This window comes from Protopterus annectens, chromosome 17.part0 (genome assembly GCF_019279795.1).
Source record: "Protopterus annectens isolate FY-2018-M chromosome 17.part0, PAN1.0, whole genome shotgun sequence".
NCBI classification, from domain to species: Eukaryota; Metazoa; Chordata; order Ceratodontiformes; family Protopteridae; genus Protopterus; species Protopterus annectens.
In genome coordinates, this window is record NC_056751.1 from 288868267 (window position 1) to 288894464 (window position 26198).

Genomic DNA, 26198 nt, shown 5'->3' on the forward strand with positions numbered 1-26198 from the left:
AATTGCTTTATTCTGGCTATAAATTGATTAATTTCAGTTATAAATTGACCCGAGGGTGGGAAGTCCACTATGCTTGGCTTCACTTCGCTCCCATACCCCCACTTCGCAGCTATTCCCTCTTACTCTAATATGCTTCCTACATACACGTTTCACTTGTGACACTTATTCAGAAACTCTCCCTAATGAAAATACTACATTTATACATATACGTCTGTTTCTTGTTTCTTACTTCCCTATCCTTATTTAAGTTTTAGCCCCATTCCCAACTATCGTTCTCCCTCCCATACTGCTTTGTACTGTATTCATTTATAGTTACAACCCCCCACTAGTAACTATCTGTTCCACATTGTATTGTTTTCTTTTCCCAAACAAATCTTGATTTCTTCTTATTTTGACTATATAATTATACTCTAGCCTTTAATACCCCTCTATTCTTTACATTCCAGAGAAGATACCAGGACAACCTACCTCTCCTTTTATATAAAATACTTCTCTCTTTACCTATCCACCTCCAGCTTTCAGAATCCCCCATCATTGAATATCCTGCTGCCTTGCAACCTCTTGTTTCATTCTTCATTGCTACTTCCCACTACCTGACATCTGTGCAATATAAATTCCTGTACTTAATTATGCTCCTCTACAGCTTATCCTCTGTTCTTCTACTCCTACTGTTCCATCTTTCATCCTACCACAATTGAACAATATATATCAACATCTCTCCATCCACCTATCCATACTTCCTCTTTACACTCTCTACACATTGCACCAAACCAATTTAATATTGCCCCTCACCTTTATTCCAAATATAGGCAGATTAATTGCACTTCAAATCAAACCAAAACCAAATCAAGTGCAAGAATTTTTTTCCCATAAACAAGTACACATAATTCCACAATATTCAGAAATCCTTCTAGGAGGAGATATATACCCTAATCCTGGTCCCACCTATCACAATGAACGCAAAGATAATTCTCTCCCAAACACTTCTGTAGCCCAGCAACAGCCAATACCCAACCCTGGTGATCTAATTTTTGCTACAATAAATGTTAAAAGTATAAGAAATAAAACTGCAGAACTTCATGCATAGATTACCCAACATAAACCTGATGTTCTTGCTGTAACTGAAACTTGGCTTAAATCCAGCATAAATGATTCCAAAGTTATAACTCCTGGCTATAATATTTTCCGTAATGACTGTATAAAGAGGAAAGGTGGTGGTATTGCTTTAATATTTCCTAATACTTACCACATTTCCCCTTACAGCAAACCAACACCAACATTTATTTCAGCAGAGCTTATTGCTTTCCTCAAAAGAAACAGTTATAAACAAATATGTATCATTGTCCTATATATCCCTCCTGATGACAACGCAGCTATACTGGAAGATATCTAACAATGGAGATCCAAAGCATTTCCATAAGAAAAAAAAAATGCTAGGTGATGTGAATGTCAATTAGTTGGATATAAACTTTTCACGCAACTAATTAATAACCCCTACACATTATAACAAGACATTAAATTCTCTAATAGACTGGATCCTTGTATCAGACCCTAGAAAATACTCCATCACAGTTACAATGTCAGACTCTCCCAGTGAACATCTCCCAGTATATACGACTGGAGATCTCACCCATCCAGTTAAACAACATTTTTATAAAACAACACATAACCCTTCCAAGTTTAACCCCAAAATGTTCATTACTATACTTTCACCTATTAACTGGAACTTCCTAAAATCCTCCCTTTAGATGATGCTATAATTGAATTCAGTACAAATTTTCTAAATATCCTAAATAGTCTTGCGCCTTCCAGAAGGAAGAGAATGAAAACAAATAATGCATTTTGGCTATCCAGTAAGAGTAGAATGATAAAGACAGAGAAAAAGTATGGAAAGAATGGCAAACATATAAAACACTTCAATATCTTAAAACCTTGTTCTCAGTGGTTCTGAATCATATTAAAAAGCAAATAAATGAAGACAAAAAAATAATACTATAATAACTTTCAGAATAATATTAAACACAACCCTAAAACATTTTGGGCATCCATTAAAATAAATTACATCTCAGCCAAAATTTCACCCTAAACCCTTCTCCTGATAACTCACCACTTGACATTGCATTACAGTTCAACTCTTATTTTATAGATAGTATACCTTCTCTAAGGATTCCTTAGCATCTAATCCCAACCCAAAACAACAGCCACATATCACCACATCCACTTTCACCTTCAAACCTGTGTCCACATCCTATGTAAAAGTACTCTTTAACAAACTTAAACTGTGCTTTTCTTCAACCGATGACTTCCCAGGTAACTACCTAAAAATAGCAGTCAGTGTCATTTCCTATCCCATTTCAATCCTTATAAATAGGTCACTCCAGGAATCCCGGAAGCACTTTACATAATTGAATTACTGAAATCTCTAATGTCATATGGTCGAGACCATATGATCAACATTTCAGTAAATCGAATATGTAAAGTTGTAAAAAATAACACTTTACTTACCTTAAAACGTTACGTGCACACAGAGGCAAGGCTTCTTGTACGCTCTGTGTGTACGTAATGTTTTTATCTTTTTTGTGGTGTTGACAGGAGGTGGGAAATCTCCCGTTTTGTGCTTCCGCATACAGCGCAATATGGGAGATTTCCCCTTTCCCCACTGTAGCGCGATCTCGGAGTTGGTATATTTAAGTAGGGGGGGGTGTGGGGGGACTTTTTGGGGGGTTTTTTGGGTTTCATTTTAGAAGTTCGAGTTTCCAAAACTCGATCTTTTGGTCTCGACCATATGAGGTTCGAGATTTTGGGAATTCGATCTTCTAAAGTGAATCCGGAATCCCACATTCCCTTTCTATGGAAAAAGTCACACATTATCCCTCTGCACAAAGAAGGAAATTCAACAGACATTAATAACTTTAGACCTATAGCAATTTTCTCTTCCCTTGCTAAAATACTTATAAAATGTATTCAAAAACAATTGCTGGAGTATCTCCTGCAGGAAGAACTCCTATCCCCTACACAACATGGCTTCCATCCTTCCCATAGTAGTAGTACTGCCCTTCTAACCTATATAAATAATGTCAATAAAGCTAGAGATAATGCCAAACTAGTCTCTCCTTGATTTCCAGACTTGTCTAAATGCTTTTATATAGTTTGTCAAAACAAACTTCTAATTCAAAAAGAGAAAAACAAATGGCTAAGAGTGCAGAGTGGTGCAGAACAAACGTGACCAAATAAAAAACAGACTGCACCAAACTTACACAGCCAAAGACTTTTAATACGTAAAAACAAATGCAGATGTAAGCGCTTTCACGACTCAGTGTCGCTTCATCAGACCAAACTTCTAATTCAAATGTCCTCACTAGGTCTCTCTCAGCCCACTCTTCTGTGGTTCAAAATCTATCTGTCCAATAGGTAACAGTCAGTAAAATGGCAATCCATGATCTCTCCTTACTTCCTAGTCACCACAGGTGTACCATAAGGCTCTATCCTTGGTCCCCTTCTCTTTAACATTTTCACCAGCACTCTCTATACTTCCACACAACAGGCACCCTAATACAATACACAGATGATTCCACTCATTTGCACATTTGACCACATGGTACACCTCCAGAAAATTACTCAGGAAGCTTTAACAGACACTGAAACATGGCTTCATAACTCACAACTCATGCTCAACCCAAAAAAGACCAAACTACTAATTTTTTTCCCCAAATTCCTCTCTCATGTAAAACAAAGTTTAAAGCCCTCTCTCTTGATAATACAGCCATTGAGTTCACTTCTTATAACAAACTATTGGGAGTGATAGTAGATGATAATCTTACATTTGACCTGCATGCACAAAATTGCATAAGAAAAACTCATAAAAAAATAGGGATGCTTTACATAGCCAAGAACTTTCTCACTGATGCAACTAACGCTACACTTGCCAGTACTTGTCTCCTCCCCTCCCTTCTTTATCATGCTCCCATCCTCATCAACCTCCAGGCTTCACAGAAATTAAAACCTGGACTTAATGCTCTTTATCGTGCTCCCACCCTCATCAACCTCCAGGCCTCACAGAAATTAAAACCTGGACTTAATGCTCTTTATCGTGCTCCCATCCTCATCAACCTCCAGGCTTCACAGAAATTAAAACCTGGACTTAATGCTCTTTATCGTGCTCCCACCCTCATCAACCTCCAGGCCTCACAGAAATTAAAACCTGGACTTAATGCTCTTTATCATGCTCCCATCCTCATCAACCTCCAGGCTTCACAGAAATTAAAACCTGGACTTAATGCTCTTTATCGTGCTCCCATCCTCATTAACCTCCAGGCTTCACAGAAATTAAAACCTGGACTTAATGCTATGACAAAGTTGCTAAATTTGTAGCACATTCCCCTTTCAGATTCTACCACTGCATAGCACTGAAAAGCCTAAAATGGTTAGAACTGCCACATCAACTAACATATACATAACTTCTTGCCACCTATAAAATTATCCAGCATTCATCTGCCTGTCCAACACTAAAAATATTCTACACAGCTATGTTCCCATTCGGTCATTGCATTCCAGTGACCTGTATGTCTACAAGCCTAGCAAATCTGTTGGGCATTGTCTGTACCCATACAAGGTTGCTAAGGCCTAGAACTCCTTACCTATATCCATCAGGTCTATACCCTCCATTCCATCTTTCAAGGCACTCTAAAAGACTTCCAAGATAAAATCTGTCTCTGTATGTGCACAGCTCCAGGATAAACTATATCCCTAAATGGGAGCAAGTATCTTTTCATTCCTTATACTTCCTTACTCTCCCTTCTTCACTTACTTCCTTATTGCTATCTAATTTTCTACCCTGACTTTTTCTTCTAAATGTATAATTAGCTTTTTTTTCCCTCACCTCATATTGCAGTTCCTGTTTGTATTAGACTAACTTACCTTTACTTCCTCTACAAAATGTCAAATGTTTCTCTAAATATTAAATTATTGTCATATACCTTGTATTGCTTGTTAACCATTTTGCATTATGTTTAATTTGTTAGAATTATTTAAATTTCGAATGTTTTTGTTTAATTTTTGAAGACTGTAAAATTATTGTTCTTTAAATGTTTTGTAATAATTCGGAGCTTTTCTCCCTGGGCCTCCACTGCTGAAAATGGGCTTCTGTCCAGTCGGACTTTCCTGGTAATCAAATGTCAGTAAATAAATAAATACAACACACACACACACACACACACACACACACACACACACACACACACACACACACACACACACACACACACACACACACACATAATTCTATACATTTTATAGATAGATAAATATATAGATATAGATACACACACACACACACACACACACACACACACACAGTCATTCTCAGTAAAGACCTGTTGTTGTAAGGGAAAAGTTAATAACAATATAAAAATAAACACATTTTATTTTACATTTGTTAACTGGAGTAAAACAGTGGTCCAGTGGACTGTTGTCAAGCTCAGACTAGGAAATGACAGAGATAAATGTTATAAATTACAGAGGAGGAATGGATGTTGCTAATATCATCATCAGAAATGGTGTTAGTAAAGATATAAACAAGGTTATAGTATGCAGCGTGTAGTCTGTTTTACTGCATACAAGTTTCTTTTTTCCCCAGAATGGCACACTTTTTACCTTCATTGTATTAATTCAGTATTAATGTACAGAGGTAAGGATCTAATTTTGTAGTGACATATGATTAGGTGAAGGTGGGAGAGAGTGAATTTGGGATGCATGACTAGGTTTAAATTTGGGATGCATGACTAGGCTTAAATTTAAGATGCATAGTTAGGCTTACATTTTGGGTTGCATTGCTAGGCTTAAAAAGGCCCCAGTGGTTGTTGGCCTGGTACACACCTATGAACCTATAAAGTGGGTGGAGCTGGAAAGGACTATAGAGAATCAGGTGAGAGGGCAGAGAGAAGACATGACAGATTTTACTATTCTGTTGTTCCTGAAGAGAGTAAACTAAGAATGGTAGAGAATCAGGCCAGCACGAGTAATGTGATACCCAGGGTTGAGAATAAAATTCATAAATGCAAACATTGATATAGATATATTTAAATAAAATAAATATGCATGTAATATGGTGTAAAATATAATATATAGATAGATATAGATATATATAGGGTCTATATTATAACTTCGAAGATGTAAAACTTTGAAAGTTATAAAATCGAACCCACTACATCAAAGGATGAAAATAGCAAAGCCCTGGAACATTGAAATCTTACCTAGGGCAAGATTTCGGTAAGCCATTCCATGGCTTCACTGTTTCCTCCACTGTGGTGCGAGAGTTACGGACCTTAGGGTTAGGGTGCGGGTTAAGGTAAGAGGATAGTTAGTAATGTATGTATGGTGTAGTGTAGGGTTGGGTTTTGTTAACTGTATGTTGTTGTTGTTATTGTTGTTGTGTCTTTTGGCTTTTCCCGGTTAGGGGTCGCCACAGCAGAACTCTGGTCTGCTAATGATTGGTAGTTGACTTTTACGTGCTGAGTTACCAGCCCTGATGCACAACCTTCAACGAAGGTACACCCATTCACGCATGTCTGCACACAAAAGACGCTCTAGCTGAGAATAGAACCGGACAGCGTCTTACTGTATGTGTGTGTATTAATTAGTTTGTTTGTGTATAGTTTCGTAGGGTATGTGTGCAATAGTTATGGACCTTAGGGTTAGGGTGCGGGTTAAGGTAAGTGGATAGTTAGTAATGTATGTATGGTTTAGTGTAGGGTTGGGTTTTGTTAACTGTATGTGTGTGATTTATTTATTTTGGTGTGCTTGTGTTGTGTGTATGTTTCTTGGAACAGCAAATTTTTTCCCTGGGAAAAAAAATTCGCTATTCTGAGCATTCGAAATTCCAAGTTTGGACTTATAGTGTTCAATATTTTGGAATTTCGAATATATGATATAGACCCTAAATATAGATATGTATAAATTCATACATACTTAAAATATTGCTAAGAATATAGTATCCCATTTGTCAATATTATATTCAGAAAACAAGTGGAACACCTTCACAGAAAATATAGTGTAAATACTTTGATTAGCAGAAGGACTTCTTCAGACTGTACTTTAACATGCCATAGTATAGTGGAAGAACAAATCCTATGATATATATAGATATATATATATATATTGTATAATATAATTTTCTTTTCTGTGCTTAAATCCAGGCTCATGACAGTTGTTAATACAAATTTTTTGGAATAATTTGCAATTTCACACAGAGGCTCATTAAAGCATAAATGTTTAAGCATCTGACAGTCTATACTGTATATAAATAATTTTCCTTTGCTTTGTTTTGTCTTCTCCTTTATATCAAAGATAATGAGATAAGAAACCACAGTTTGTTCTGAAAAAAAAGACCCTCTATACCTTAAGCCTTATCGATTATCTTGACATATGATTTATTATTTAGTCCAGCTATGTCATAAAATAAATTAACAAGAAAAATATGTCAAAATCTATTAATTTAAACAAGTAACTAGAATTTATGAATAATTATAATGCATTTGATGAAACATTAAAACATAGCTGTCTGATATAAATTTGCTACCTGGCCTGAATAATTCATATTCCATGGTTTATAATGCAAGACTCCAAACTATCGTATCCAACACTGATGTTAGTTAGAAAAGTCATAGATTGGGATCCAGAAAGCACTAAAAGCCCAATGACATGTGCAAGGAATGGAGGGTTTGCATGTGACATAAAGAGCAACATATTCTTGCTAATCAAGTGACAAGAAATCACCACAACTCACATACCTCTCATTTTTTTCCATTCTTTATTTCTCGGGTGTTGGATTTTTAAACCCAGTTTATTGCACTAGACATAGTTGCATTTGTTGCATTCAAAACGTTGTGAAACAGTCAGGACTATGAAATGGGAATACAGCCTGCTGAAAGCAGATAATTCTACATGTGGCAATAGAAGTCTTTTTTATATTATACAGTGCTGAAATATTTGTAGCAAAGACCAAAAAGCACAGATGTTTAGTATTTGTTTTTTTTTCCCATTCTATAAGTAAGATACAACATGATATAAAAATCACCTCTCTTTAGTGTGACTATGAGCAAGAAAATATCCACATGTCCTGGCACAGCATTCTAATCTAGTTTAATTTGATATAATTTCCCATGAGACTATAGGTGCATTTCATGACAAGAGGAACACAAATGTCTTTCACTGTAAGAAAAGAAAAATGGGTTTGAAAACAGACAATTACTGTTTGTTCAAATATTTGGCTGAATTACAAGACTACAGAATATGACCCTTGCCTCGCAAGAACAAATTGCTTTAACATTCTTGGCTAGAAGATATAACACAAGGTTTCCTGAAGTTGTCACCTGATGGCTAGAATTCCAAAATATGATAAATAAGTGTTTCAGCTTGTTGTAACAATGGCACATATCAAGATACTATTCGTTGTGATGTATCACAGGTTAATTCAGGACTACTTACGGTCTTTGGAGAACTGTAGATATTTTAATTGCATTATGAGTTGTGACAAACTAAAGTTTACCAATTCTAATCTACAAAAAAATAGTAATTTGACATGCCAGATTGGTAAAAGCATTGACTGGAAAATGCTAGATAGCAAGGATCTCATTTCAAGTTACACTGCCAGAAATTTATTTCTGCAACGGGGAAAAATTCCCCATTATTCTATAAATACCTGCCATGGTGCGTAAAATTACAATTTATATACACTTAAGTCAGAGAATGTTGCATTACTATATGAAGTAGTTAGAGAATGTTGCAGTACTTTGTTTTAACACAGAATAAGACATTTATAAGGACAGTCATCCGTATAACAATCATTCTTGCTATAAATAATTGTTTATTTTACTAATAATAATAAATTATAATGCAAAGATTAATGATATGGGTTTCACATTTCTTTGTAGGAAATTCATGTGCAGGTTATGTGTTCCATGGAATGCATTTGACATCATATTTGTACATGGTTCTGGTTGTAGTAAATGGCAACTTTTTGTTATTGTGCATATTTAATTTTTATAGTTTAAAATAATTTTTATTTCTGCTTTACATGACAGTTTAATTTCCTACAGTGGCACATGACGTTACGGTAGAGATCAGTGTTTCATTTTTAAGAATATTTTATAGTTATATTGTGATGTCAAAAGCCTCATCTAGATCAACCAAATAATTTTGTTTTTAAAGAATATGAATGCAGAACTGTAATGTACATACTGTTGTAAATTTGATTTAATGTCATTTTCCTTTCTAAGGACATGTTATTTTGTATTAAGCTACAGACACTACATACACAGACACACCTGCATGTTGTAAAGAGAGCAGCATAGAGTGGTCCTCCAGGGTGACCTAGAATGAGGTGCAGTAGCTGGTAAGGACCAAGGTGGACTGTCAGTTTCATGTACACATTTTCACCTTGGAGCATCTTTTCATGTAGTTTGTAGGGTCACATAGCCTGCCAGGCCTGATCATTGCTAAGGTTACTGACTTCTGGGTGGGTTCCCTGTGTATCTGCTTGGTGGGCCGTCTTCACCCTTTCATTTCCTGCATCATTATTCTATCCACCATGTCGTATCTTTCCTTGTATGTAATCCTGTCCTTCCCATCACCAATTGTCCACCCTCCGTCAGGCAGCATTTCTCCATCATTGCTCCCCTTATATGTCACTATCTACCCTGTCAACCTTTGTGTGTATTATATGTTCATTTATCTGCCCTTGCTTCCTTCTTTATACCCCTCTTCCTATCCACACCTTCTCCATGCTACCGTCCCCTCTTTGTCCTTCTTTAAAAACAAACAAATAAAAAAAATGAGCACGTTCCTCCCTCAGCAAACTCCCTTCTTCTCCTACCGCCACACCACTCTTTCCTTCCCTTATCCTTCTACGTGTTTTTCTGTTTATTATTCCTCATTTCTGATTGTGCTGTCATCTTAGTTCATTCCCATTATAAAATCAGTAAGCATTTTGCTGTGGGCCCTTTATATGTTATGGCACTGAATGTGCATCCAAACTAAATATTTTAAAGTCTGTAAGGTATAGAGTCACTGTAATGGTTGTGTTAGCACTTAACTGAATTTGTGGACATGGCATACCTCAGTTTAAGTTAGGCCTTTGATTTAGTAATCCTCAAGAGACAGGAAAGAGAACAGAAAGGGCTATCAGATGGACGAAAGATAAATAAAAATAGATGGAATATTGTCTGAATGTCAGCTAATGGTAAGAGAGACCCTGTCACAAAAGAAAATGTGGTCATTGGAGTACTACAATGGGCATTCCTAAGGCTGGTACTACCTGCTATGCCTTTATCAGACACCCAAGGAAGTTCAGATCAGTCTCTTCAGCGATGGCACTAAGGTAAGTGGGGAAGTAGAGGTATTGGGGCAAAGACACTTGCAAGATAATTTGTGGAAAAAAGTTTACTGCAGGCAAATGTAAAAAGAATTTCCTCAGTGACGTAGTAACTAAAAAGGGAAAATAAAATCAGACTGTGTGGGCTCATCTTGTAATGTAGTGACACAATATTGAAGTGGTGTGAATACAGAACCATAAAGCACATAATTAAATATCTGTGGCTAAAGCTAATAGGGTAGTAGAATGTATCCTAATGGAAAACATCTAAAAAAATAAGGTAATATTTGTACTTTACAGATCAGATGTCAAACCACAACTGTGGTATTTTGTACAGTGTTGCTGTCCATATAAGAAGAAACTTAAACTTAGTAAGAGAAGTCATGCAGACCGGTCAGATAAGGAGAAAATAGAAAAAAGCCACATAGTTTCTAAATGAGTAAAGTTTTTTTGCACTGGACGACATTAGAAAAGTGGACACACAGTAGTGTTGTATAAGGCAATTGGTCAGTGTGATGGTTGTACATTAGAAAGGAGAGACTGGAAGATAAAGGGTCTTGCATTTCAGACTAAAGGCACAAACAGAACTTTCATCATTATGAAGCACCTTTATAATGACAGAGTTATAGATATGTGGTACGATTTGCTACCAAAGGAAATCCTGAAATATATAGATTTGCATGCAAGTGTAGGATAGGATGTGGATTAATAAAAAGTGAATGGATTTGTGAATTTCAGATGGTATTTGTACAAAAAGGGCAACATTGCTAGCCATGTTTGTCTTTTTGTCTTTTTCTAGCATTTCCATCATGTGTCATAAAACAACATTCACAGAGCCATAGAACAGCTGTTGAGAACCTCACTAGTACAGCTGTAGCCCCCAATTAAAGTGTACGTGTTATTCCCTAACCTATTGATGAGTGGGTATTGTAGCAGTTACTTGTCTGAGGACTACTCAGATAGTAACATTCCAATGTAAAGTGATCCCAGAAATGATTACATTAAATTCAAGGGCAAAAGTAGCAAAGTCTCCTGCAGAGGGGTGTGCAGGGTTTGTCCATCACAAATAGAATAAATAAATAAATAAAATGACTTGGATTCTATAGAATACATGTATCCTCTGTCAGCTATCTGCAGATTAAAAATCTGATAACTGTAAAGACAGTGCCACCATGGTATTGGGAAAAGAAATGTCTTTGTGGTCATCGACCAATATATTGAAGCACCCAAATTAGAAAATCCTATGCAGAGACTGATTATTTTTTCAGTAAAACCAGGTCCACCATTACAGCTGGCAGCTGAAGTTCATACAGAATGCTGACACTGTGCATATGGCTTGATATCATGGGATCTGTTAGCGTACTTCTATAAATGCATGGTTGCTGAAGAGATTATCCAAACATGCATCCAGTAAGACACTTCTTTTATAACAGGAACCAAAACTAAAAATAGATATTGTCACTCTGAGAAATAAGTGTGGCAAATGTGTTTTTTAAATATATAGAATTATGACTGGGTCTCTGATCCTAAACAGGGATTTGTCTGTGTTTGTGAAATGGATGTCAAGAAATCGTAATAACAACTGTTTATATTCAGAGAACCAATCATATTATTTTGTAATAAATGAGGTCTTTTAACAGTTCTTTTGTAGTGTTTTCCCTTAAAAAAAAGATTTTGTGCAACACATGAGTGTCAGCCTTTAAAGTTCATGTTTGATTAGAGAGGCACTTCTCTTTTGATTGACATTTGTGTGCCAGTGTAAGATGTGGCATTTGTGTGGCAGTGTAAGATGTCACATTTGTGTGGCAGTGTAAGATGTCACATTTGTGTGGCAGTGTAAGATGTGGCATTTGTGTGGCAGTGTAAGATGTCACATTTGTGTGGCAGTGTAAGATGTGTTACAGTTTTTGAAGCTACTAGCTGATTTCTGATGTTATCACTGTATGGCTGCTATCTGTGGAACAGTGTGATGTTCCCTTCATTTTCTACCATTTATGTTTGGTCTAAGATCCTTGCTATAACAGGTCTATATTACAAACCCGAAAGACGTAAACATCGAACGCATATAGAGTGACACATAAAGAGCGATCTACCATTACAGCAAAACAAGTATTCAGCGAAAGTGGAAACACCGAACGTGTTTCTTCCAGCAGGGCAATCATGGGGATGAGGAAATATATCTTTTTCCCCACTGTAGTGCGGTCTCGGAGTTGGTATATTTAAGTAGGGGGGTGCAGGGGGGGGGGCTTTCCCCTATGTAAAAGTATTTTATTTTAATTTTATTGATTTTATTTTAGTCTGCCTACAAAGCGCTGTTGGTTAAGGAAACACGTTCGGTGTTTCCAATTTCGCTGAATACATGTTTCGCTGTAATGGTAGATTGCTCTTTATGTGTCGATCTATATGTGTTCAATGTTTATGTCTTTCGTGTTTATAATATAGACCCACTATAACAAATTCTTAGGTTCTTACATATGAATATAGCTTTAATGAATAGACTACTTTTCTCATTTCTGGAACATAATCACGTTGCTCCAGGCATTACATACACGTTTTCCCAAGTTATCATTTTCTAAGTTTCTTTATGCTTCATTATATAGTGCAGTTATCTCAAATTAAAAGCAATATTAAAACAGAATTATGATCATGTATAACACACATTTAAAAGTTTATTTTTATTGCAGTGCTCAAAATCTGACATAATTTTAAAATGAAATAAATAAATAAACAGAGCAATAGTGCTATTTTCATCTTTTCTCTGGCATCAAAGACTTAATACTTCAATTTGGTTGAAAAGCGGATACAGACTGCAGGATATTTGTGCTTCTCTAAAATACTGTATTTGAATTTACAAGTCAGTTTGCTTTATGAAGTCAAAGTCTTTCATTTGTCAGTTAAACGGAAGAATAATAAAATAGCATTATGATCCCTCAACAAGACGAGCTTTTGTGTTCAGTATCACAATGCACATGCAAAAGTATTTCTTGTCACAAAATATATTGTTTGGAATTAGATAATGCTCACTGTAGAAACATTTTGGTAAATAGCATCATACATCTTAATGTAATTTCTTTAACAGGAGAAAAGCCCTACCAGTGTGATTTTAAAGACTGCGGGCGTAGGTTCTCTCGATCAGACCAACTCAAGAGACACCAAAGAAGACATACAGGTAAAATAAAAGGAGTTATTTGTATCTTTCTAATAAATGTTAATAAATATGAAGTAAGTTATTCAAAGATAATTCGTCTGCTTTAAAGAGTGGAAAACTTGCACACCTTTGTCATTTACCTCAAAACAGTGAACACCAAGCAGAATCAAATATATACATAACATTTCTGTTGCCAGACAGTCAGCGGTCTAAAAATGGCTTGGACTGTTACCATCAATATAGTCACTGAAAGATGCACACAGTTCAAAGGATCATTAATTATAAAGTAGATGCACTCTACAGATGTAGGTCAAAAAGGACTCTTGCCATTAATTCATCATAGCAAACCCTACAGATATACATTCTGTAGAGGTGTACAGTGAAATGTCTGGAAAACTTCTCAAACACTTCATCTAGAAAAAATGTGACTTACATTTTTTTCTGCCTTTTAGCATGTCTTTTCAAAGAATAAATTAAGTGTAGTGGTTTAAACTATCTGAAATGACTTAGGAATTGAAAAAAAATGAACAATGTAATGTTTATAGTAGTAAATAATGTCTATACCATACCGCATTAGAACCTTTGAATATAACACTGGTTCATTTTAAAAGTTCCACATTTACAGACTTCATTAAGTTAGTTCATACAACTGTGAAAAAAAGCAGAATGCAGCTTCACCAAGAATTCTAAATTTTCTGCTTTTAGATTAGCGAAAACACAGCCAAGGTGGGGGAACAGGTAGGAATATAGTGCAATGATATAGAAGTAGACTCAAAGAAAAGTGTGAGTTTATATTGTAGTCAGAAACACAGCATTATTTTTGGGAACAGAAATAAGTACAGGTGTGGGTGTGTGCATGCATGTTTGTGTGTGTGTGTGTGTGTGTGTGTGTGTGTGTGTGTGTGTGTGTGTGTGTGTGTGTGTGTGTGTGTGTGTGTGTGTGTGTTTCTGAGTGTGTGTGTGTGTGCGTGTGTGTGTATGTGTGTGTGTTTCTGAGTGTGTGTGTGTGTGTGTGTGTGTGCGTCTGTGTGTGTGTATGTGTATGTCTGCACATGTGCATGAGTGTATGTATATGTGTGTGTGTGTAATATATATATATATATATATATATATATATATATATATATATATATATATATATATATATATATATATATATATATATATATATATATATATGTATGTATATATATGGTTCCCCTTTATATCATTGAATTGCCTCTAGGAAAATAACCACTTGGCCACCACTGATGACCTTTACCCTTTTCTTCACTATAGTGCAATGTTGGAGTTGGAATATTTAAATGGGGGTGGTATGTATTGTCAGTGGTTGCCAAGTGGTTAGTTTTCTGGAGGCAAAATTCGCAGTCCCGGGAGTTCGCTCTTTTGAACATTTTATGTTGTCATCTCACTGTTAAGTGAGTCAACATTATGGGAAATTGATTAGATAAAGTAGAACCATATAGACAGATAGATATAGGTATAGATATATGTGTGTGTGTGTGTGTGTGTGTGTGTGTGTGTGTGTGTGTGTGTGTGTGTGTGTGTGTGTGTGTGTGTATGTGCACATGTGTATGTATGGGTGAATGTGTGAATGTATGACAGAACATTACAAGTACAACAGCAGACAAATGAGCACATAGCTTGAAATGACTGTTGGTGCAGCACCCAAAGTTCTAGTTGAAGCCCCTGCAACAGTCTGTTGTGATGTGCACAGGTAGATCATCTGTGCCTTGCCAACATTGATATTAGTGCATGCTCGATCTGGGAATGGAAGATGCAGGTATGACATAATAAATGCGTCTGCCTGGCTGAGGATAACAGCGCATCTCAGCCTGCCTTCACTCCAACAAACAGTGTGGGCTATGGCTATAAAATTCCAAAACTTCCTAAAGGAAGCATGCAGCATTATAGGAAATAATGGGCCAGCATATTGTTTTAAGGATATATAACAGTGAGCAGGGTAATCCTTGTTAGTTAGAATCAGCTGTTAGCAAACCACCACTCTGCCAAATACAAGTGTGTTGCAGGAATAAGGTAAGTATGAGAGAACTCAGCAGTAGCAGCATGGAATACATATGGGTTTACAGCCCAGCTTGTTTTTAGCTTTTTTTGTAAACTGGGACGTTTAGCATAATAATATACTACAGAGAGCACAAGAGACAGTTCTCATTATCCGTTTGGGTCTTACACACTGAACCGACTTATTCTATACAAGCCAATAAGCATTAACATAACTGCAGATGTGTTTTACCACAGATCACAGACCATCATGAATGTTCCAGAAGTAAACCATTAAAAGGCACAATAAGAAATGGCAGTATAGACATACCCAACAGTTTAATTGCTGTATGTTTAAAATACTTTACTGAACTCTTCTTGCAGTCTTCCACTTTCTAGGGGTAAGCTCATTCAGAATTTCTATAATATGTAAGCTGTCATTGATGGTGATATCAATTGCACAGAAAACATTTGTGATAGCATTTCTGGAGTCATGATTTAAATGTTTATTTACCAACATCTGTTCTCCATGACTGGCTCTGGCTCTGGCAAGGCAAAGCTCTAGACTGACATATGTACATGTCTAATAGTACCACGAGGTTCAGTATAATAAGATAGGCCTCAAGTCATTTAGCTGTTTTTAACAAAAAAAAACAAAATGAGATGGAACCGTTGTCAATGAAGGCAATAAAGACAAAAAAATCCTTGTGGAGCCACAAATGGAAAATAAAAGCAGCAACAGTGCCAGCAAATAACTTTAATGAACGTTTTTGTCACATAGACTTCATCAGAATACAAATGAAAAACGAAATGCATTGAATAAATATCCCTACCAATTAAGCAATTAGTTACAAACAAATTGTTAAACACCTAAGCATTTCAATTAACTTCCTTGTCTTTTTAAAAACTGTTCAAAATTATTAAAAGGAACATCTTTGTTAAGTCCCAATTTCCTATATTTTAAAAAACATTTAATGTTAATATACCCGTTAATACCGGGTTTTCTATCAGCATTTAGTTTAAACTGTCATAATGTTTCTTTCTGCTCGAGGTGGTTTTTGAAATTGCCACCCCTTAGGTCAATGTTAGCTAATTCCAATACAGTAAAAAGAAATTTCTTGTATTTTGGACATTCAACCATATGTTGGTTTCATAATAATCCAAATAACTTTAAACCTCCCGCCAAAAGGAGGAACCAATTCAAAGTTTCTATTCCTTTGAGAGAATTTTTTATGAATGAGACCAGAACTCAGCCTGTTTCCGGTGGGGAACAGAGTTCCGCCTCTTTGCTGAATCAAACTGAAACTAACACACATTCCTCAGAACATAACACCACCAGTGATGGTAAAATCAAGTCTTTTTTAGTGAAGAAAGACACCAGGTCGACGAGGAACCGAGTAATGAGGAACAGGGGACAGACGACGTCCAATTCGTCAACCGACGAATAGGGAAAGACAGAATATGGACTTATTCAACGTAATGAATTTATCTGGACATTTTTTAAATGATGACAAATTAACAATTTTAAGGTTTGGACTTAATTTTATACCTACTAAAAGGGCTGACTATAGCAAGACTATTATTGATATAAAAAAATATTCACATGAACTGAATTTACAGTATTTATTAAAAAATGTTAAGAATGAACAAAATGTATATATAGAGCCTTCTTCTGTCACCCCGGTTTTAAATAATACCATAGGGGTGTTTGAACAAGCTTGTTCCCAAGACGTTCGAAGGCACCTTAATAATAAAAAAAGAAAGTGGGTTGATAATTTAACCCCAGATGAACGGAAAGCTTTGAATGAACTAAAGAAAAAAACTTTTCTTAGGTTCATGAAAAGCGACAAAGGTGGAAATATTGTAGTTATGACAAGGGAACAGTATATTAAAGGTATGTTAGAATTATTGGATAACAGTGATGAATATACTGAAGTTGGTGTTCAACATATCAGAAATAGTAATGAATATATTAATATGTTTTTATACAATGCCCTTATGAATGGGATTATGGATTACAAAATGTATGAATTTTGTTCAATCGAAAAACCAAGGGTAGGGGTTTTGTTTGGAATACCTAAAGTCCATAAGGACTAAAAAAAAACACCCTTTAGGCCAATAGTATCAGCACCACATTCCATGACTGAAGGGATGGCCTTGGTCTTTGATGGAATATTAAATCCCTTAGTACAGAAATCTGAAACCTATTTAAAGGATTCATGGCATTTTTTAATTAAATTAAAGGAATTTTTTAAAAAAGTACAGTTTGATAAAACTAAACACATTATGTTTACTTTAGATGTTTTAGCACTTTTTACCTGTATTCCCCATTTACAAGGGGTTGAAGCTGTAAGGGAATATTTGACATGCTACACTGGTTTCAACGATGGGGCTATTTACTTAACCTGTAGCCTTATTGAAACTATATTAGAAAATAACTTTTTTATGTTTGATGGAAAGTACTTCAAACAAAGAAGGTGTGTTGCAATGGGTTCCTCAGTAGCACCAGCATATGCTAATATTGTTATGATGTGGTGGAAAATGAATGTGTTGAAAAGAATTGTTGAAAAATATAATATTGTATTTATACTTCAGGTTCGTGGATGATCTTTTTTTTATAATAGAAGGAATGTTGAAACTGTTATGAAATTTCTTGGTGAAGTTAATAATGCATCTGAATTTTTGAGTTGTACCTTAGGGGAATGTGGTTGGTCAATTAATTTTTTGGATGTATTACTTTTTTGGGACAAAGAAGAGAAAATTATACAGAGTCGTATCTATCGGAAAGAGACTTTTACTAATGGTTATTTACACTTTCAAAGTAATCATCCAGATTACATAAAAAAGAACATCCCAAAGGGACAATATATTAGGGCATGTCGTATGACGACCAGGTACCCAGATGTATTAGATGAATTAAGACTGATATCGGAAATGTTTTTAAACCGAGGTTATAATAGGAAATTTCTGAACAACCTGTGTCAAGATATTTTAGGTAAACGGGAAGAACTTTATCCCCCATTACTGACGGGGAATTCAGAGTTAAATTTTAATAATGATAACAAGAAGGGAAGTATGGGAAATGTTTGTTCCCTGGATATGACTGTGGATAGTTGGGATATAAGGCGTATAGTAGAAAAAAAATTGGAGAATTTTAGAAGGCAATAATGAGTTAATAAATGCCATTGGCAATACACCTAGGTTTGTTTATAGAAACAATTATAATGTTAAAAAGTTATTGGAAAACGATCACACTTTCTCTTTAGGTGTTCCTGTAGCGCACAAAAAGGGTATGTATAAATGTGGGTCATGTAATTTCTGTAGGTATATTTATGAAGGACCCTACGTACTCGTGGAACATTATGATTTAATTTTATCAGTGCCAGGGTATGTTAATTGTTCTACAAAAGGGGTAGTGTATATTAGTATCTGTAGTGGGTGTCCATCATTTTACATAGGAATGACCACACGTACTTTGAGAGAACGTATTAGGGAGCACATATATAATATCAAAACAAAAGACAATAGAAGTGTTTTATATAGACATACGGTTGAATGTCCAAAATACAAGAAATTTCTTTTTACTGTATTGGAAGTAGCTAACATTGACCTAAGGGGTGGCGATTTCAAAAACCACCTCAAGCAGAAAGAAACATTATGGCAGGTTAAACTAAATGCTGATAGAAAACCCGGTATTAACGGGTTTCTCATGTAAATAAGTATATACTGTGGAATGATCAAACACCTTCATATAGTATCACAACCTATGTGTTAAATAACACTAGGAATCCATCCTTGTTTGCTGTTCTTCTATACTCTATCTATTGATCTTTAGTGTTTTTCTTTCTTAGGTTTTTGTGAGACCTTAGTATCTCTTATCATAAATTACTAGGTGTATCTAATTTTGTAATATGTTATAAAGATTTGTACTACACCATTTCTAATACAAATGTATTAGTCTTTTTCATCTATTCTTAGATAAATTTTTCCTTTTTCCTACCGAAATATAAAGTATATAATCGTAGGCTTGTACTATAATTGTTAAACTTATGTACCAAATTATACTGTTATTGTCTTTGTCTTGACCTTTTATGTTGTTGTAATTTCTGGAGCTTTTCTCCCCGGGCCTCCACTGAAAATGGACATATATCCAGCTGGACTAGCCCGGTCAACAAATGTAAAATAAATAAAATAAATAAATAAAATAAATTAAATGTTTTTTAAAATATAGGAAGTTGAGACTTAACAAAGATGTTCCTTTTAATACTTTTGAACAGTTTTTAAAAAGACAAGGAAGTTAATTGAAATGCCTAGGTGTTTAACAATTTGTTTGTAACTAATCGCTTAATTGGTAGGGATATTTGTACAATGCATTTCGTTTTTCATTTGTATTCTGATGAAGTCTATGTGACGAAGATGTTCATTAAAGTGTGGTACGTTATTTACTGGCGCTGTTGCTGCTTTTATTTTCCATTTGTAGCTCCACAAGGATTTTTTTGTCTTTATTGCCTTCATTGACCACGGTTCCATCTTGTTTTGTTTTTTTTTTGTTTCTACTTGAGTTGGGTACACCTATTTCTTGGTCATTTAGCTGTTTCTACCACTTCTAAAAGAATCAACATTAAATTAGTAGTAGTAAAAGGTTTTTTTTCTGTCACTTCTGTTTAACCACTGTAGTTTTAATGTATTTTGAAAATCTTTTTTTTCAGTATTTTAGCTAAGTAGGATAATAGTCGCATTAACCTTATCCTTGTACTCAGAATGATTGCATTTCATATGTCATGAGTTATGCTTTGCTGGAAATGTTGGTTGTTTCATTGCAAATCTTCATTACGTTTAAAACATGAGAGATAATATCTTACTTGCTAGTGTTACTACCACAAAGAAATAGGTTGTATTCTTTCATCAGTCCCTAGTCTTTCTGTCTAAGACTTAAGTAATGTATAGTGTTGTTAGCTTAGCAATAATGCATTCAGAGATTAAAATACTATTATAGATTGATCACTAAATTTGCAGACAATTCTAATCACTAGACTTCATACATGGTTTGTAATAACTATACATTAGCTTGCAGTTCATTTCCTATAAAGAATACATTTTATCTTATTTTTTTTCAGAAAAATAGATGGCATTGCAGTATTATGTATAAGACATACCAGGACTGGCCTTAGGTCAACTGGTGCCTCAGGCAAAAGGGATCCATGACGTCCCCCCACACACCACATGGTGCCCCCATTCTGGTCTACCTATACCAAATAAATACTGGAAAAGTGCCCCTGTTAGAGTAGCACCTTAGGCGGCCGCCTAGTTGGCCTATGCCCAAGGCTGGCTATGAGACATACATTAAGGCAGAAGTGGACAGAGTCTGTCTTCATTACAAGAAAATGACCACAGGCAGGTACCTTCCAAAGTTGTATTCTTTTGTCTGTATGCAAAATTAAAACAAGATGAGATCCCAAAATTTAATTTTCAGACAGTTGTTAAATAAGCATCCACTTACTGTAATAAGTCTGCATAAACAATATGGTGCAATATTAAAAGGAACAAAACCCTTATATCTACCTATTTATCTGTCTAGTGATATATTTATATATGAGATACATTTAAATATGGAATGGAGTAAGATCTACTACAAAATGTCGACACATGAAAGGTTGAATCCTTTGCTACTGTCTTTTTTAAAGTACTAAAACAGCTGGTATCTTGTCATATGAGATTGCAGTGCAAGGATTGAGTTTTTCCCCCTTTCCCCACTAGAGTACACTCTTGGAGTTTGTATATGTAAGCAGCAGTTGATTTTGGAGGTGCCTGCATAGAACATGTTTGTTCGTTCTGGGTTTTGTGTATTGACCTTTCATGGTCAAGGTTACAGCATTCAACATATCCACCTTTCAATGTTTTGAATGTATTCCGTATATGGAATATATATCAGTTTTATTCAAATCATCAAAACCTGAATGATAACAGCACAACTGATCAGGCTTCGGGTGTGGTTAGTACTTAACTGCTCAAAAGCAATTTATCAGACTTGCTACCCTATGGATACTTGATAAAGAACATCTAGGAAGGGATTACAAGCTGAATGTTGACATGTCCATATGCAAGAAACATGGAAAAGCTCATCCTGGAGTTCTGATGGGTCAAGTTTCAATGCTTTTTTATCAGCTACAGTTCAATGCTTGTGTATAAGTTAGCACATAGCCATACAACACACATACAGTAGATCCCTAGGTAGATAGATAAGTAGACACAGAGAGAGACAGATATTCAGCTAAAAACTATATTTATTGCATTTAGTTCAACAAACATCTATATCTACAAGCAAGTTATATGTGAGAAACACAACTATCCCTACAGATATATTAAAAATGGAAGAAAAGCAGTATGCACATTTTATTTTATTATTGTTTCATCCCATATATTTTATTCAAAATGTGAAAGGACATCTCATATCTGCAAAACAGAGCTACAGTGTTAAGGATACTCATATTCCATTTCTATTAAAACTGAAAAATGCTATGAAAAATTTAAACTTCAAATCACCAAATCAATGGAGTGCAGCCATCTACAAGGAACACCTGAAAACATATAACATGAGTAGATTTGCATCAGGTTGGTGAGATTGCAAATAAAATATTTCCCATATCTCTGCAGCCTGAAAAACCTGGAAGGAAGTGCTGGTACTATGGAAAATGAAGGAAATACTGGTACTATGGAGAATGAATGAAATACTGGTACTATGGAGAATGAAGGGTACTATGGAAATGTAAAATGAAGAGAGACTAGTGTATACACTTGCTTTCACTATGAGTGGATGAAAGCGAATGCACCAGGAAAGTACAGTTGTGTACCTACCATAAATGTAGATGTTCGAGTGTATTCATTGTTGCAGTCATTACACTTGGGTTATCCTGCTGGCAGGCTACCTGCAGTCAGCCTGAATTCCAAAGTCCTGGACCGGCATCGGTTGCTGTTGCCTCTTTCCTGACGTCAGTGCGCCAGGGGTATAAAAGATGCAGCCGATGCCATTTTATTCAGTTTTTCTTGCCCCAGATGTCAGGTGCCCCCAAAAGGGTAGGCTAAAAATTCTGCTCATAAAAAGCATGCACTAACATAAACATTACCTTCATCTACAAGCAAATACACCACATAGGTTGTAAAGAATAGAGAAGTACAGATAAGTCCCAGCAATGAAAGGGGGATGGTGGGAGGGTAATCTGGACTGCAACACTGAATACACTTGAACATCTACATTTATGGTAGGTACACAACTGTACTATGTTCATCATGTTTCACTGTTGCAGTCATTACACTTGGGTTGAATCCCAAAGCTGAGGTTAGGTGGCTGGGCCTAAATAGAATGGGAAGTGGCTATGAGGCCCTGCAGATCTGCAGTGGCAAAGCCTGCTCTGGATTTAGAGTAAAGAGATAAGTGGTCGTGCTTTGTAAAAGTGTGCACTGAAGTCCAAGTTGCAGCCTCCAAAATGTCCTTGGTTGGTACTCCTGTGAGGAAGGCTGCTGAAGTGGCTGCTGCTCTGATTGAATGTGGCCTAATGCCCTTAGGCACTGATTTGCCATGTTGTGAATAGCAGAAATGAATGCAGTGGCCTATCCATTTTGAAATAGTCTGTTTTGAAATTGCTTTTCCTTGCGATCCTGCAGCATATGCCACTAAGAGTTGCTCAGTCTTTCTGATAGCTTTAGTTTTGTCCAGGTAAAAACATAGCTGTCTGTGTATGTCCAAAGAATGCAGAAGTCTCTCCCCCTTATTCTGCGGGTTTGGATAGAAGGTAGGCAAATGTATGATTTTGTTAAGAACCACACTGGGCACTACCTTAGGCATAAATGTTGGGTTTGTCCTTAGAGAAACCCTGTCCGGATGGAAAATAATAAAAGGTTCCACAGCCATTAGTGCCTGTAACTCTGAGACTCTTCTTGCTGAAGTTATTGCTAGGAGCAGAGCTGTTTTCCATGATAAGTATTTTATCTCAGCTGTATTGGCTGGCTCAAAAGGAGGCAGTGTGAGCTTTTCCAAGACAAAATTGAGGTCCCATGTAGGTATTGGAGCTCTCCTTGGAGGTCTTATGTTTTTGGCCTCTCTGAGATACTGCCTTAGCAGTGGATGTGAAAAAATAGGTAGGTCCATATTGTAATGAGCTGAAATGGCAGAGGCATGGATCTTAATTAATGAGAAGGCTAGGCCTTTGTCCAGCATCTCAGTTAGATATTGTAAAATCTGAGGAATATTTGGTACAAGCATGTCCATTCCTTGTGCCTGGTTCAAAGCACAGAATCTCTTCCATTTTTCTGCATAAGATTTTCTGGTGCTGGGCCTCCTGGCCTCCAAAATAACATCCATAACTGCTTTAGAGAGAGCTGTGTTCTGAATGGTTACATTATTCGCCATACAGCCAGATTTAGGGTTCTGTGTTGGCTGTGCAGGATCTGATTGTTTTGTTGGGTCAGCAAATGAGGAATTTGAGGTAATGTCCAGGCTGGGCCTTGAGACAAGCTCTTTAGGATTGGATACCAGTGCTGGTGTGGCCAGTCTGGGGCAATCAGGATCATTTTTGGCTTCTCTTATCTGACCTTTAGGAGTACCTTGGGGAGGAGAGGCAGTGGAGGAAAAGCATATACTGTAAGGGCTTTCCAGCTGAATGATAGGGCATCCACTTTCCATGCTTGTTTGTGATAAGTCCTTGTGCAGAATCTCTGTAGCTGGCAGTTGTGCGGGGAGGCAAATAGAGCTATGTCTGGGCATCCCCATTTCCCTGTTATCATGCTGAAGATTTGTGGATCTAGTTTCCACTCGTGAGGATCCATGAGGTTTCTGCTTAGTTCATCTGCCAGAGTATTTGTATTTCCTGGCAGGAATTGTGCTTGCAGGTGTACTTGATAAGTCAATGCTGTGTCCCACAAGGTCATGGCTTGTCTGTAGAGGGGGTAGGAATGTGTGCCTCCTTGCTTGTTTATGTACCACATAACTGTAGTATTGTCCATCTTTATCAGTAGTTGTCCTGGATGAAGTAGATCCTTGAAGGCTGTCAGGGCATTCTGTACAGCTAGCATCTCTTTTTGATTGATATGAAGATGCATTTGGCTTGCGGGCCATGTGCCCTGAATACATTTTCCTGCCATGTGTGCCCCCCAGGCATAATCTGATGCATCTGTTGTTAGTGTCTGCCTGGCTGTGGGTAAAGTGAATGGCTGTCCCTTGTTGTGGTGACAGGCCTGTGCCCACCATTGAAACTCCTGTTGCAGGCAGGGAATGAGGGTAATTAATATTTACAGGCTGTGGCAATGTTGAGTCCAAACACTTTTTAGATACCATTGTAGTTTCTTCATATGCAGTCTTGCATATGGAATTAGTATAATGCAGGATGCCATGAAGCCCAAAGCCTGCAGAATTTTTCTTGCAGATAACTGGGTCTTTTTTGCCATCATTTCAAAGTAAGAAGTCAGTTGCCTTTGTTTGTCTGGTGTGAGATAAGCCATCTGGGCAGTTGTATTTAAGCTTGCACCCAGGAATATTATCTCTTGAGAGGGTATCAGTTTTAATTTCTTTTCATTCACTGTGTACTCTAGGCAAATTAGTCATCTTTTTACAAACACCAGATGCTTTAGAAGAATGTCCTTGTTCTCTGCTTGTATAAGGCAGTCGTCCAAGTAGGGATATATTTGTATTCCTCTTTGTCTGCAAAATGCAATTACTGGTGCCAGGCATTTTGTGAAGACCCTAGGCACAGTAGATAAGCCAAAGGGCAGTGCAGAGAATTGGTAGTGCATTGAGCCAGCTATGAATCTGAGGTATCTTCTGCATGATTGTCTGATTGGGACATGCAGGTATGCCTCTTTGAGGTCCAAAGTTACAAGTCAAGCCTTCTTGTCCAGCATGGGCAGAAGCTGCTGCAGAGTCAACATTTTGAATTTTGGAACGTTCAGAAAAGTATTTAGAATAGACAGGTCCAGAATTGGTCTCCAGGCTTTGTCTTTTCTTCGTACTAAGAAAAGTCTTGAGTAAAATCCTTGTCCCTGTTCTTGCTGTGGTACTCGTTGAATAGCCCTCATGTCCATAAGGGATGAAACTTGCTTTTGTGCCTCTGCCCATTGATTGTATGGCAGGTCTGGTATACCTTTTGTCTTTGGAAGGGTGTGAAAGTGGAACCTGTAGCCCTGAGACACTATATTCAAGACCCATTTGTCCTGGGTGATCATGTGCCAATTTTGTAAAAAACGTGCTAGTTTTCCCCCTAAGGGTGCTGCCAAAAGATGTGTTTGGCATCGGCAGAGGAAAGTCATTGGGACTGTTTCCTGTATGGCTGTGATTTGTCATCTCCGCTTTTGGAGGTAGAAGCACCCCATTGTTTAGGCCTGTATGAGCCTTGGGGCTGGGATCTGCCTCTAGGACATCTGTATCTGCCACTTTGTGACCTGTCTGACACTGGAAAGGACCAATTCTTAGAAGGCCAGTTCCTGCTAAATCTGGGTGGCTGTACCTGTAGGAAATCCTTAACTGTCTGCATAGATTTTGCTTTATCCTCCATTTTCTTCAACACCTCTTCTGCCTTAACACCAAACAAAGTATCATGCTGTAATGGAGTATCCAATAATTTTGCTTTAACATGATCAGGCAGATTCTGTTCCTTTAACCAAGCATGCCTTCTAATGACAGTACCCGTG

The 26198-nt window shown here is 36.6% G+C and overlaps 1 protein-coding gene across 3 annotated transcripts in view; it reads left to right on the forward strand.

Moving 5' to 3' along the window:
- WT1 (WT1 transcription factor) overlaps positions 1-26198 on the forward strand; it is a 370953-nt gene that overhangs the window by 270644 nt on the left and 74111 nt on the right. For all 3 annotated transcript variants that reach the window (XM_044059036.1, XM_044059037.1, XM_044059035.1), the window contains exon 6: positions 13449-13538. In XM_044059036.1, coding sequence (XP_043914971.1) covers positions 13449-13538 — 90 coding nt within the window. The remainder of the gene's footprint in view (positions 1-13448; positions 13539-26198) is intronic.